Consider the following 15,681-nt stretch of genomic DNA (forward strand, 5'->3'; position numbering starts at 1 on the left):
TGACTATTTCATGTTTATTATGACAAACACTATTTTGAGAACGTGAGGATTGTATAAAGACCTTCCTATCAGTGAAGTAAACATTTTGCGCGCTTCTCCCCCAAACTGATTTTATAACCGTTCAAGTGGTCATTGTCTAACTATCTAAAATGTATTCATTTCTGTTTCCGATTTTGTAGACTATTACAAAGAGTCATACAAGCATGTTTAGACTTTATTAATAATGCGCAAGAAAATTTTATATATTCATATTATTTAATATAAACCTGCTATGTTTGTTTAATAAAAATAGACTCGTGCCAAGGCCTTTAGACTTTCGCTATGAATCTCTAATAACGATCTACTCACAAAAACGTTTTCAAATTGCAAAATTGTTTTTTTAAAACTTGTTTTTCTAATCATTTCTTACTTAAAATATTACAATATTATTCCAATAATTTAGAAATTATTTATATCTGATGTAGCTAGTAAAGAAACTGCATTTTTTGGAAGGAAATAAATGCGATTCACACAGATAAAAGAGCCTAGTCTGTCTTTCTTAAAAGTGTGCAAGTGTCTAGCGCATGCGCAGTGTGATACCGCGCGGAGGGATACAGTCGCACAGTCATAGGCGGAGTATAAAGAAAAGAGCCGCGCACGCGAGGTTCTCTCCTCTGCTTCCCTGAGTCTCAGTATAGGGGAGATCAGCTGTTTCTGTGGCGATTAAACCATCAAAAATCAACGAAACTAACCAAGGTAAACCCTCGATCTCAATCTAAACCGATTCCATATGATTTCAGGCATTAATTGAAACCAACAGAATGATGTTTAATCGCGTTATTCATCACTTAACGTTATTCCATTCGCTATTTGGCCGGTAACGTAATGATGCGGATGACGGTTAAAAACCTCTTTTCTCCGTCATTCAGACACAGCCATTCGTCATAAGACTTATTTCTTTGTCGTTTAAAAAATAAAAAAAGAAACGTATGCTAATATCGAATATAATGTTAACTTGTTTTTTTTATGGGTGTTTAATGAGTTGACGAGCAGGTGCAGTGGTTTAGTGTTACAAAACTGATGCTCGTGTTGTTACTGGTCATCTATTAGCTTCTTGCTAATTTCTTTAGTCGTAATTCATATCTAACGTTATATTTATCCGCCGTCACGCTGCGAACACCGATGACCCGACTGGCTGATTGGTTAATTAAAAGTCATCGTAACCTTTTCATAAAAGCTAGTCTATATGCGCTTAAAGTTATTAAAGTATCACGAAAATTTGTGTTTATTCCGTTCATTTTTAATAAGCGAGATCCATCTAAATCGGTTAAATTTCAAGGATTGCAGCAGTAAAACACGTGTTGCGCGCATTGTCCTTCTGCGCCATGTTCTTCTTCCGCATCCGGGCCTTTCATGGGCCTGTTTTTCTTGTGTAACTGTACTATAACTGATGGAGTGAGTCACACACTTTCATTTTCTTTTTAACAAACCTACTTGTCCCTACATACATATGAACAGAAATCCCTAATAATATGCACTTATTTTGAAGTGTGTTTTATAAATTAGTTAAACCTTTTTGATGGATATAATAAGGATGTACCGACTCTGTTGTTTCTCAGATGCCTGAAGAAATGCGCCAAGATGAGGAGGCCGAGACCTTTGCCTTCCAGGCAGAGATCGCCCAGCTGATGTCTCTCATTATCAACACCTTCTACTCCAACAAAGAGATCTTCCTCAGGGAGCTCATCTCCAACGCCTCTGACGTAAGACCCATGATAGACTGTTTTATTAACATTTGGCTGACTTACAGGGTTAGTTCACCCAAAAATTTAAATGATCCCATAATTTACTTCTCAAGCCATCCTAGGTATATGACTTTCTTCTTTCAGCCAAACACAAACTATATTGACTTGAGGTCAATCAAGTGATTCCAACGATATAAGTTTCATTAGTGTTTAATTTGTGGTGTTCTTTTGCATTTAGAATGATCTCTTAAGGCTATGTAGTTCCTGCTATCAATCTATTTTATTTACTCTTCTCAACAGGCTCTTGACAAAATCAGATATGAAAGTTTGACAGATCCCACCAAACTGGACAGTGGCAAGGACCTGAAGATCGACATCATCCCCAATGTTCACGATCGCACTCTTACCATTATTGACACCGGTATTGGAATGACCAAAGCCGATCTCATCAATAACCTGGGTACCATCGCAAAGTCCGGGACAAAGGCCTTCATGGAGGCTCTGCAGGTGATGCATCTGCCAATGTAAGCTTGTTTATCAATACGTCTACATTAAATTTAGTCTATAATGTGTGTTTTTTTTCTCTATCTTTCCAGGCTGGTGCCGATATCTCCATGATTGGGCAGTTTGGTGTAGGCTTCTACTCTGCCTACCTGGTGGCTGAAAAGGTCACAGTCATCACCAAAAACAACGATGATGAGCAGTACGCCTGGGAGTCGTCCGCTGGCGGCTCTTTCACAGTCAAGGTGGACAATGGTACGTTACCAGCTTGTCCTTGAAGACATAGTCAAACAAATGTATTCTTGCACTTTCAACATTTCTCACATTATCAGTTTATTTGCTATAGTTTAGAAAATGGTAATAAAATATGACGAACTCCGTTATCAAATCAGTTGATATTTGACTGGTTTTGTCCATCCTCCTTTTAGACTGTCTCACAAATGAATTGTTGAATATCTGTCAGCTGTTAAATTTAACTACACAATTAGATAATACATATTTAGCTCAACTGATTACCAAGCAATGCTTCATTTTGTTCAGTCTGTGTGTAAAAAGGTCACATTTGCATTAGCAATTACAGAAAACACTTAAGCAGAACATAGTCAGGTCAAAGTGTTTGAATAATTATTGGTCCCAAATTTGTATAAATTTTACTGGTAATCCACTGTATGAAGAATATTTGAGTATAATATGTCAGTTTACTTTATTTTGCTATCCTCACTTACATAAATGAACTATAGTGTCCTGCACACACTTTAAAGTGTCTGAATAATTTTTGGTTTGACTGTACATGCCATATTAAGGGTGACATTAATTTTCACTCTCACCTGTCGGTCTCCAGGTGAGCCTATTGGCCGTGGAACCAGAGTCATTCTTCACCTGAAAGAAGACCAGACAGAGTACGTCGAGGAGAAGAGGGTGAAGGAAGTGGTCAAGAAACACTCCCAGTTCATCGGATACCCAATCACTCTCTTCGTAAGTGGGATTATTCATGCAGACCTACATTTCTGGTCATTGAGTGTTTGTTGCGAAGATTAATGGTAAATCGTCAAATTTCCATGCAGGTGGAAAAGGAACGCGACAAGGAAATCAGCGACGACGAGGCAGAGGAGGAGAAGGCTGAGAAGGAAGAAAAGGAGGAAGTCGAAGGCGAAGACAAACCCAAGATTGAAGATGTCGGCTCAGATGATGAAGAGGACTCCAAAGACAAGGACAAGAAGAAGAAAAAGAAGATCAAGGAGAAGTACATTGACCAGGAGGAGCTGAACAAAACCAAACCCATCTGGACCCGTAACCCTGACGACATCTCCAACGAGGAGTACGGAGAGTTTTACAAGAGCCTGACTAATGATTGGGAAGACCACCTGGCTGTCAAGGTAACCCAATGGATTATACAGAATAATATTCAAATTAAATGTTTGAGAATTGATGAAATTATAATCTTTACACGTTGTCCTGCAGCATTTTTCCGTGGAGGGTCAGCTGGAGTTTCGCGCTCTTCTCTTCATCCCTCGCCGTGCCCCCTTCGACCTCTTCGAGAACAAGAAAAAGAAGAATAACATCAAGCTGTACGTCAGAAGGGTCTTCATCATGGACAGCTGTGAGGAGCTCATCCCAGAGTATCTGAGTAAGTAGCTTTGCCCTTACAGAGATCGTTCACCCACAAATGAACATTGTCATTTAAATCGCCTTCATGTCATTTCAAACCCATAAAGCTTTAATCTTAGGGTTAATTTTTGAAGCCTGAAGATATTTTTAATTAAACCTGTCCGTCCATTTGAAAGTCTAGGTAACCAAAATCCATAGTCATCGTAATATGAATCAAGCGGTTCTTAAGAATAGATTTAATGTAGGCTTTTATTCACAAACGGATACATAGTGCACTACGTAAACAAGGAAGCTTGAGCATTTGAGTTGCCATGTATACCATATGTAATGTTGATCATTGTTTAGATGTTAATAAAAGCCTAAATTGAATCTGTTAATCATATGGAGCAATCATATCTCTTCACAAGACTTGGATAAAACTGCTTGATTAAATATGGATTTTATGACCATTTTGGATCCAAGTTTGCTTCCTGCACTTTCAATGGATGAATGGAAACATCTCAATTAATTTAAAAAAATCTTCATTTGGGTTTCAAAGATTAAACATGGTTTCAAAAGTGTGGAATGACATCGGGGTGAGTAAATGCCAATTTTATATTCTAACAATGCCTTTTTAAATTCAGCATGAACTTGCCCTTTTCGGTTTCTGCTGACATGACAAAGTCTGAGAAAAGTTGTCAAAAAGCCTTTTCCTCATCCAATCCTGATGGATTTTAAGTCCTGCTGATCTTTTTCTACGATTACCAAAGTTGAATGTTTTGCCGCTGAACTTGAGTCTTTATAATTGAAACTTTCAAAGGTGCAACGTCACTAAGCTTTTCTTTCTCCAATCATTGTCCCCTCCAGACTTCATCCGTGGTGTCGTGGACTCTGAAGATCTGCCCCTCAACATCTCCAGAGAGATGCTGCAACAGAGCAAGATTCTCAAGGTCATCCGCAAGAACATCGTCAAGAAGTGCCTGGAGCTGTTTGCTGAGCTGGCCGAGGACAAGGAAAACTACAAGAAGTTCTACGACGCTTTCTCCAAGAATCTTAAAGTAAGTTGCATATTGGAGTCTTTGGCCAATTGAACTTGCCTTTAGAAAAGTAGCTTGCCTTTAGAAAAAAAAAAAAAAAAATTACTGGTGTGCATCATGAGACAAAACAATTACCTATTTTAAGTGCAAGTTGTTTGGTTAAACGACTCAAACATGCATTTTAGTCTTAAGTCTTGTCTGCGAAACTTTATTGGAAGTAACAGTTTTGATGGAAAGCGGTATTAACATTTGTTGTGACCTCCAGCTGGGCATCCACGAGGACTCTCAGAACCGCAAGAAGTTATCAGAACTGTTGCGTTATCAGAGCTCGCAGTCCGGCGACGAGATGACCTCCCTCACAGAATACGTCAGCCGTATGAAGGAAAACCAGAAATCCATCTACTACATCACTGGTAAGATTTCATCCGCATCAATCCTGCCTTTAAAAGTGGGACTCTACGATAGAAAACATAAATAACTCGCTGCATTCTCATATTTCAGAGTAAAGCGTGGCACTGTGTTAGTTACGCGAGCAGCTCATTATTCAGTGTTTGATGCATTTCAAAGCAGCTTAATATAACTAATAATATATATTAGTCAACATTTGAAGTGGATCAAAAAAGTTCATCAGTTGTCCTAAGACAAAAATGGGTATTGTTCAAAATTCATGTATAACTTAGGTTTTGATCCACTTCAAATGTTGACTACTGTAGTTAATATAACCCTACTAATCCCTACAGCAATTGCAGTTTGAGGCCCCGTTTACACGTACATGGTTATTTTGAAAAACGGAGACATTTCCCTTTGTTTACACTCAAACGGAGAATTCACCTCTGAAAACGATTCTTTCTCTAAATAAATAAATAAAACTACGGCCAGAGTGGAGATTTTGGAAAACTTCGTTTGCATGTAAACTGAGAAAAACTGAGTTTTAGGCAGGCGACGTCACAGTATGCGACAGAACTTGCACCTGCGTCAAAAGTGCGACCAGAAAGAGGGAGCGATTAGTTTTTTTCGGGATTCTGATTGGCTAACGTGGGCTTGAGCTTGTTACACTGCCACCTACAGGTTTGGCATGCTCTTGATGGCATATATACACGGGTTCGTGTAAAGAACACTTTTCTGAAAACTGACAGGTGTGCACGATGTTATTTTTGAAAACGGAGAAGGTGAAATGTCCGTTTATGAAAATAGCCAGCCACATGTAAACATCCTGAATTGCGATCTTTTCTCCCGAATCATGCAAGGTCCGTTGAACTTGCGGTTCATGTTAACGATGTTGTCATTTTCCTCCAGGCGAGAGCAAAGACCAGGTCGCCCACTCCGCTTTTGTGGAGCGCGTGTGCAAGAGAGGTTTCGAGGTGCTGTACATGACCGAGCCCATCGACGAGTACTGCGTCCAGCAGCTGAAGGACTTCGACGGCAAGTCTCTGGTGTCCGTCACCAAAGAGGGACTGGAGCTGCCAGAGGATGAAGACGAGAAGAAAAAGATGGAGGAAGACAAGGCCAAGTTCGAGAACCTCTGCAAGCTCATGAAGGAGATCCTGGACAAGAAAGTAGAGAAGGTATGTTTGCAAAAACGCAAGAACTGACCTCATGGATTCAAAACACTTTCACTGTAATAAACAGGAAAGTAGCGGAACCAAACATGCAGACTTGATCAAATGAGACAATTCAGATTCTGCCGTAAAGCAGCTCTAAAAACAAGGGAGTCATTATTCAGCTCAAGAAGTGTAAAATTTAATTTTAGTCAACGTCTACTTTAATTCTTTCAAAATTGTGTTATAAACAGGATTCCTAGTCAGAGTTGCACAGATGGTGAGTTTACATAATGGACTTTTGCGCCGCTTGATGTGCTCGCATTTTGCCTGCAGACTCAAATGTGTGAATTTCCGGTTTGTGTGCAGATTTAAAAAAAAAAAAAAAAAAAAAACTAATACATTGACAGATGCATTTGTGTTGAGTGACTAACACTGACTATGCAACCCTGAGTAATCAACCAGAACGTGCCTTAGTACAGTAGACAACATTTGAAGTGGATCAAAAAAAGTTAGTCATACATTAATTTTGAACAATACCCGTTCTTGTCTTGGATCAACTTTGAACTTTTTTGATCCACTTCAAATGTTGACCACTGTACTTTAACACCTGTTCCTCATGCTGATGTCTGATGTTTCTCCAGGTCACCGTATCAAACAGGCTGGTTTCTTCCCCCTGCTGTATCGTGACCAGCACTTACGGTTGGACGGCCAACATGGAGAGGATCATGAAGGCCCAGGCCCTGAGGGACAACTCAACCATGGGCTACATGATGGCCAAGAAACACCTGGAGATCAACCCCGATCATCCCATCATGGAGACCCTGAGGCAGAAGGCTGACGCGGATAAAAACGACAAAGCCGTGAAGGATCTGGTCATCCTCCTGTTCGAGACTGCGCTGCTGTCCTCTGGATTCTCATTGGACGATCCTCAGACACACTCAAACCGCATCTACAGAATGATCAAGCTGGGATTAGGTACGTTCAACTCGCATTTCTGTTTTCGTCTTGCTGTGTTTGGGTAAATGCAGTAGTCAACATTTGAAGTGGATCAAAACCTTTCCTCATAGTTATACATAAATAAAAATTCTTAGGACAACTTTGAACTTATTTTTTTTGATCCACTTCAAATGTTGACTACTGCATTTACCCAAAGTTGTCCTAAAACAAGAACTGGTATTGTTCAGAATTAATGTATAACTTTAACTTTTTTTGATTCACTTCAAATGTTGAATACTGTATAATGAAGTTTTGTAACGAACCTTCTTGTCTTGTTTAGGTATTGATGAAGACGAAGATGTTCCCGTGGAAGAGCCAACCTCTGCTCCCGCTCCTGAAGAAATCCCACCTCTGGAAGGAGACGATGACGCCTCTCGCATGGAGGAAGTCGATTAAAATCCATTCGTCTGTAATTCCCCAGTCACTTTTTTTCCGTAGTCATTCCGTAACATCTTATCGTTCCCTTTGGCCTGTAGAAGGTTAATCTGATTCTCCGTAATGATTCCTTAAAGTATCAAAATGTGTAACTAAAGCATACTGTCCACTTTTGCTCAGTTTTGAGCCGTCATGTACTTTTGTTTTTTTTACATATGTTCATGGATCAATGGGTTGCTGCAGTATTGTCTGAGCACAATAAGCACTGTGTTTCACTGATACTGAGTCCGCTGGCTGTGCTGGATTGAATCAAGCATGATTTCATTCTGCATGGAAGGGGAAAGACCTTTTGCCTGAGTACAGGCATGTATTGTCTTGGTTTTCAGAAATTAAAACACAAGGTGAAACCTGAATTTGAGTCTTATTGCTTTTTTTATTTTTTTTCATTCATTTGGTTTAAGCTTTCAACCAAATTAGAATCCTTTAAAAAAAAAAAAATGGAAGTCTTTAAATGTATCAAAGTTCAGTTCACAAATGGTTATTCTGTTAAGAAATAAAATGTTAAAATGTATCAAATTGGATCATCAGGCTTTTGAGAGGTTTATTTGTTCATCTCTCCATGATTTTTAAACTACAGAGCTTTGATCATAAGTAAGCACTTAAATATCTTACCGAGACATTGGCAGCTGAAGAGTGACGACTGATTATATGCATTTTATGCAAGTAGTCCATTATACTAATATAGAAAATCTCCATTTGAACCTCTGAATAAAACCGAGGTGTTTTTTTTCTAAAAGTATGAGCTTGATATTCTCACTATGGCCTGGTTTCACCAATGGGGCTTAGATTAAGCCAAGCTTAGGCTTTAGTTAAAATAGGATGTTAAAGTAGCTTTTATAAATGTGCCTTAGAAGAAAAGCTACTGGTGTGCATCATGAGAACAATAACACTGACATTTTTAAGCTTAAGCCTCCTCTGTGAAACTAAGCATACAGTATGAGCCATCAAAGCATGTCAAATATGATACCAAGCAAAATGCATATGCAAACAGTTCCATTTAAAAAAAAAAAATCTCTTTTTTTTTTCTGACTCATTTCATGTCAGGCTTTACAGGATAAATACATTAGCAAAAATTAATGACCAGTATATTCTTATAGCCAGTGTTGGGAACATTACTTTTAAAAGTAGTGCGTTACAATATTGCATTATTCCTAATGCTTGGTATACCTAATGTAATCTAGATTATGTAATCACATTTTATAATTTAATTAATAGTTTTTCATTAAACTCAAGAACCCCCCTGCAGTTCCATCATGAACCCCAGTTTGGGAAACCCAGAAATTAATATTTAATGCACATCATATCATTCATAAGGAATGGAATATATTTTCTTTCTCTGTATTTTTATATCAATATGGTACATGAGTATCCTATCCTACAAGTTGGTCAAAAGTCTCAGATTATATTACCTTAAATGTGTAGTGATATGGATTGTGTTAGTAACTACGATTTTTATCATGTAATTTGGAATCAGTAACCAACTATAATTTTTGTAAGTAAGTAATCTACCCAGCACTGGTTACTCTCTAAGAAGTAACTAGACGTAACATATGGAAGCCCGTTTCCGCCATAGTTGAGTAAAAATATAATTCTGTGAGACATAATAATGAGAAACTTTCTCATAATTATGACTTAGTATCTCATTATATTGAGAAAGTTTCTAGTAATGAGAAACTTTCTCATAATTATGACTTAAAACCTCAAAAAGAAACTCTCGTAATTATGACTTAAAATCTCGTAATAATGAGAAACTTTCTCGTAATTATGACTTAAAATCTCAAACAGAAACTCTCGTAATTATGACTTAAAATCTCGTAATAATGAGAAACTTTCTCGTAATTATGACTTAAAATCTCAAAAAGAAACTTTCTCGTAATTATGACTTAAAATCTCGTAATAATGAGAAACTTTCTCGTAATTATGACTTAAAATCTCAAAAAGAAACTTTCTCGTAATTATGACTTAAAATCTCGTAATAATGAGAAACTTTCTCGTAATTATGACTTTTCTGTGATAAGTCATTTTTATTACGAGAAAGTTTCTCATTACGAGAAAGTTTCTCATTATTACGAGAGTTTCTCATTATTACGAGAAATTTTCTCACTATTTTGAGATGTTAAGTCATTATTGCGAGAACATTTCTCGGTAGCGAACAGCCAATCACGTGCTGAGAAAGAGTGAAACTCATTCAAAACTCATTGAAATTAATTTCTCGCGAGAGAAGCAGCGCAATTCACTTATTAAATAAAAGTATTCAAATATTAAGAATTTAAACAAATTTACACAACAAGAAGAAAATAGCCGTCTATGAAAGAGGACAAAGTCTCGCTACTGTATATCAGTGCAAGTAAATGTTGTGAAGTTAGTTTATACAGTTGATAAAGGTATAGAGAGAATTAAATATTTAAGCTCACATGTAGTCATTTTATAGTTTCATCTATTGATTCTAAAGCGTATTTATATTACTTTTATATATTTATTAATTTAAAACCTGCGTAATAATAATTGATGAACTAAAATTGCACGTGTGTGATCGATAAAGGGTATAATAATTACATAAATAATATCTATATCATACAAAATTATTATTCTAAATAAGCATTACTAAAAGCCAGACGATTTTGTCTTTAAAAATCATTTGCTCTGTAGTGAGCTTTAATTAGAGTGGAAACAGGTGGAGTGACTTTATCGCATTGGACATGTGACACTTTGCTCACAGCTGATTGGTCCAAGTTCGGTTTGCAACCTCTTACCTGGAACATCACCTGACCCGGACCAGGTTAGCCGTGGAGCGTGAGTTACTATGGCGATGAACACTTTCATGGTGCCTAAACCCCAGGGTTGACGCAAACTACACTGAAACACACCTGGCTAGCCAGCTAAACCGGCCTCATGGTATAGACCCCTGATCCAGCTAATCACGCTCTTCAAGGCCAGTGGCCCTCCAGGAACACAGTTTGATAGTCATAAGAGCAATAGACTGCGCATTAGCATTTCACGTGTTAAATACGTGTTGTTTATGCAATAACAACATGATGATTTTTCACGTGCAAACAATAACGCGTGAAATGCGTGTTAAATACACGCGAATTTGCCTGTTAACGTGTTAAAATTCACATATTTTTGAACCTTTAGGCCTTCTATAGTATTCTATGGTTTAAAGGGGTGGTATAATGCACTTTTCACAAGATGTTAAATAAGTCTCTGATGTTCCCAGAGTGTGTATGTGAAGTTTTAGCTCAAAATACCCCACAGATATCTTTATATAGCATGTTAAAATTGTCACTTTTTGAGGGTGAGCAAAAACACACCGTTTTGTGTTTGTTCCTTTAAATGCAAATGAGCTGCAGCTCGCGGCACAGGGGGCGGAGCTTCAAGAGCTGCACTCACACAGACATGCACTGAACATTTCTAAAACTTTTAGCCTTTTATGTTCAAACCGGATTCAGACAATGATGGAGAGACTCAAGAAGAAGTGACAACATGTTAGCCTGGGAAAACCCAGACAACTTCCGGCAAATTCAGATTTGCTCGAGAAGTAGTCTGGCAAAGAGCTCATTCAAACCCATTTCCATGGCCGAGAAATCGAAGCACCAATCAGAAACGTTGAGGCGGGCTTTACACGATGACGATCGCTCTGATTGGTTTTAGGTCTATCCAATTGCACCCAGAGGCATTTGAGCGACGTCCGTTCAATTTTTAAATGCATTATTATATTCAAATTGCAAACACATGAGGACAGTCTCCATGAAAGACCCACTGGCAGATGAACGTGCTACTACATTTCTCTCCGAAACGGTAGGAAATTAAAATTAGATTTAATAGAGGATTTTAACTGAGACAAGATGATTGACAGGGCAGTTTAAGTGACAGGATGCACGCGACAGATCCGTCCGATAAAGATGACGAAGTAGTATGTCCCAAAGCTTGCCTACTTTTTTGCTACACACTCAAAAGTAAATACCTTTTCTTCACAAAAAGAGTACATACTTTTATGGCATAGTGTAACAGGCGAATTGGGACGCAGCATATGGCTTTACATGATGACGATCGCTCTGATTGGTTTTAGGTCTATCCAATTGCACCCAGAGGCATTTGAGCGACGTCCGTTCAATTTTTAAATGCATTATTATATTCAAATTGCAAACACATGAGGACAGTCTCCATGAAAGACCCACTGGCAGATGAACGTGCTACTACATTTCTCTCCGAAACGGTAGGAAATTAAAATTAGATTTAATAGAGGATTTTAACTGAGACAAGATGATTGACAGGGCAGTTTAAGTGACAGGATGCACGCGACAGATCCGTCCGATAAAGATGACGAAGTAGTATGTCCCAAAGCTTGCCTACTTTTTTGCTACACACTCAAAAGTAAATACCTTTTCTTCACAAAAAGAGTACATACTTTTATGGCATAGTGTAACAGGCGAATTGGGACGCAGCATATGGCTTTACATGATGACGATCGCTCTGATTGAGCGACGTCTGTTGGTGACGCCCCTTTGGAAATGATTTGTCTATGGAGCTTTGCCAGACCATAACTCAGTTACTACTGAGAATGGTCTGGTTTTAACCAGGCTAACAACATAGCAACAGGACATTTCTGAATGGTTAGTTGATGAATTTATGTAGCTTATGTGTAGTTATCTTCTAGTCATTGATTAGCATATTCTGTCATGATAATCTATAAATCGTGTTCAGGGGGCGGGGTTTATGTAAATTCTAGGGTTGGTGATGTCACTAACCTGGGAGGAATGTGGTGTAGTCTCTACCAGCCGTTTGTTGTAGTCCTTAAAAAGCGATTTCTTTAAAAGCAAATATCTCCCTTTGCTTTGAACTTTGAGCGTTGTAACTTTGCAGATGTTGTTTATGCTCAAACAGCAACATTACACACTAACTAAAGTTAGAAAAGTCAAATCATAATCAACCACCCCTTTAACATCCGTCTGAAAGCTGCGTCTCTGAGAGCTGAAAGTCAAGATGTTCTTACTTAATGTGTTACTTAGTTATTCACGCATATGTACAGTAGAGGGCGCTGCTCAAACAGATATCTCAGCTGTTCATTCTGGATTACAGAAGAATATGATATAGAAGAATAGGATGCAGGAGAAGAGATTTCTACACTCTCACTTCAGCAATAAAAAAAATACAAATTAAATGTGGTTTAACTAGTCATTTTTGCTTATTAGTATGGTCTGCACCTTAATTACTCTCTCAACATGGGGGCAGGAGAGCTGTAAGTCAATAAATGGGAAAACAAAGTTTATTTCAAAAAAGTCCCTATTCACTCCAACATTGTGTGGACAAGCTGTGCATTATCGTTTGTTTTGCGGAGGACACAAATACATGAAGGTGAGTACACGTTACTTTTTTAAGTAACTTGTAAGTAACGCATTACTAAACAATACAGTACTGACGTTGTCGACCAAAAAAAGATAAAAGACACACCATAAAAGTAGTCCTATGATGTCAAAGTCTTCAGAAGTCGTACAGTCGCTTTTAATTAGGAAATATATATCTCGTTATCCATGCATATTATTTTCTTCACTGAAGTGTTTTTTGTATATTAAGAGCCTCGCGACATGAACGCTGTTTTAATCTGTGCCAAGTTAAAATATTATATATATATATATATATATATATATATATATATATATATATATATATATATATATATATATATATATATATATATAAACTCCCAAAACAACACGCACCGGAACAATGTTAGTATTATAAAGATTGACCAATTAGGCATCAAGTCTCCGGGCGGGATGAACATATTTGCATATGGACAAAATTAGTCCATGTTTAAAATTAGTCCTTGGCTGTTTTTGATATTCAGCGAAATAAAATGACAAATCATACAGGTTACATATATGAGAGTTTTAGATGAACTATATGCAGTTATAGTTGTTGTAGACTAGAGTAATAAGCTCTTCCGCTCTTCGCCACCAGGTGTCTCTGTTTGACCATCTTTGACTCTCCAGAAAGAAGCGCTGGGGTTAAATCTGTTTTTGTGTTCAGTGTTCAACCACAAAGTCAAACAATAGGAAATACCTTGCATAAAGAAAAGGAAGTGGGTTTTAAGGCATACATATGATTTATTTTCATTATGATATTATTTTCATGAATTAAACGCATTTGCTAAATTCGCATGACTGCAGTCTAATACACAATTGATTTTGTCCCAATTGTATTAAAATCTGCATTAGTCATAAAACCAAATACTACTACTATGATGTATAATTACAGCTGTACTTTGAAAATGTACTTCACGAGTTAAAAAAAAACATAACTCTTTGAATATATATATATAACTTCATGAATATAATGTCAATGCAAATCCAATAATAATAATAATCATACTAAAAATATATATTCATGGTTTGCTTTTGATTTGTGGGTTAAATTTGACCCAGGATATTTCTTAAGTTTCTGTGAGAATCACTCATGCATAAAAAGAGAAGTGGACCTTTCGGTAAATACTGTCAGTAAAGGTTTTTACTTCAACCCGCAGAAAAGGTTATCGGTGGTTTTAAAGTGCATTTATTGGAATTGGTCTGACCTGCTTTATTAATGATGAAAACAGTCAGAGATGAGTGTCTTCAAGACCATCTGTGCCTCTTTTAGCTCACATGGCATTAAGGAAACGTTTAACCTTTTCAGTTCTGCACTGAAGAGTCCAAACACTCAGTCACGGCATCTCGATTTCTTCTAAGTCACATGAGTTGCAGTAAAGAAGCCTCTCTGAGGAGGGGTTTATTCATTTCAGCACAGGTGACTCTGATAAAGGCTTCTGTCCGCGTGGGTGTCTTACTACGACGGTTCACTTCGAGTCATGTTTCGAGTCAGAGAGGCTGAGTGTGTGGAGTGACCGCAGAGATACTGATCAACCTGGAAACTCAGATGCAACTGCACCGTCCTCGTGCACAGCATGCATGTCAGTCTGCAGGAACGGCCTGCGTTCAGAAGAGAAATACAGAAGATGAACACGCCACTGATGCTCATATTCATGTGCCATGGTTTTTACACGGTAACTTGTGGTGTTACTGTATTATTTGTCCTACAAAGTGCCTTTGGAGATCTTTTTGGTTCTTCGTTCATAGTGACTCACTATATAGTTCTTGTTTTAATGTTTATTTGAGGATAGATAGATAGATAGATAGATAGATAGATAGATAGATAGATAGATAGATAGATATTTGAGGATAGATAGATAGATAGATAGATAGATAAATATTTGAGGATAGATAGATAGATAGATAGATAGATAGATAGATAGATAGATAGATAGATATTTGAAGATGGATGATAGATAGATAGATAGATAGATAGATAGATAGATAGATAGATAGATATTTGAGGATAGATAGATAGATAGATAGATAGATAGATAGATAGATAGATAGATAGATAGATAGATAGATATTTGAGGATAGATAGATAGATAGATAGATAGATAGATAGATAGATAGATATTTGAGGATAGATAGATAGATAGATAGATAGATAGATAGATAGATAGATAGATAAACAGCAGACACACACTGAACAGTTGTGTTGTAGTTGTGTGAAACAGCAGACACACTGAACAGTTGTGTTGTAGTTGTGTGAAACAGCAGACACACACTGAACAGTTGTGTTGTAGTTGTGTGAAACAGCAGACACACAGTGAACAGTTGTGTTGTAGTTGGGAAACAGCAGACACACACTGAACAGTTGTGTTGTAGTTGTGGGAAACAGCAGACACACACTGAACAGTTGTGTTGTAGTTGTGTGAAACAGCAGACACACACTGAACAGTCAGTTGTGTTGTAGGTGTGTGAAACAGCAGACACACACTGAACAGTTGTG

At 37.5% G+C, this 15,681-nt stretch overlaps 1 protein-coding gene across 1 annotated transcript; it reads left to right on the forward strand.

Annotated features, from left to right (window-relative positions):
- Positions 1-567: 567 nt before the first annotated feature.
- On the forward strand, positions 568-8,174 carry hsp90ab1 (heat shock protein 90, alpha (cytosolic), class B member 1). The gene is made up of 12 exons (XM_079887778.1): positions 568-735; positions 1,599-1,742; positions 2,025-2,231; positions 2,321-2,480; positions 3,067-3,200; positions 3,290-3,601; positions 3,687-3,852; positions 4,680-4,870; positions 5,115-5,262; positions 6,146-6,414; positions 7,032-7,365; positions 7,667-8,174. The coding sequence occupies exons 2-12, from the start codon at positions 1,599-1,601 to the stop codon at positions 7,780-7,782; spliced, it is 2,181 nt and encodes a 726-aa protein (XP_079743904.1). The 5' UTR covers positions 568-735; the 3' UTR covers positions 7,783-8,174.
- Positions 8,175-15,681: the final 7,507 nt, after the last annotated feature.

Source organism: Squalius cephalus, assembly GCF_949319135.1.
Source record: "Squalius cephalus genome assembly, chromosome: 12".
In the NCBI taxonomy this organism is placed as follows: domain Eukaryota; kingdom Metazoa; phylum Chordata; class Actinopteri; order Cypriniformes; family Leuciscidae; genus Squalius; species Squalius cephalus.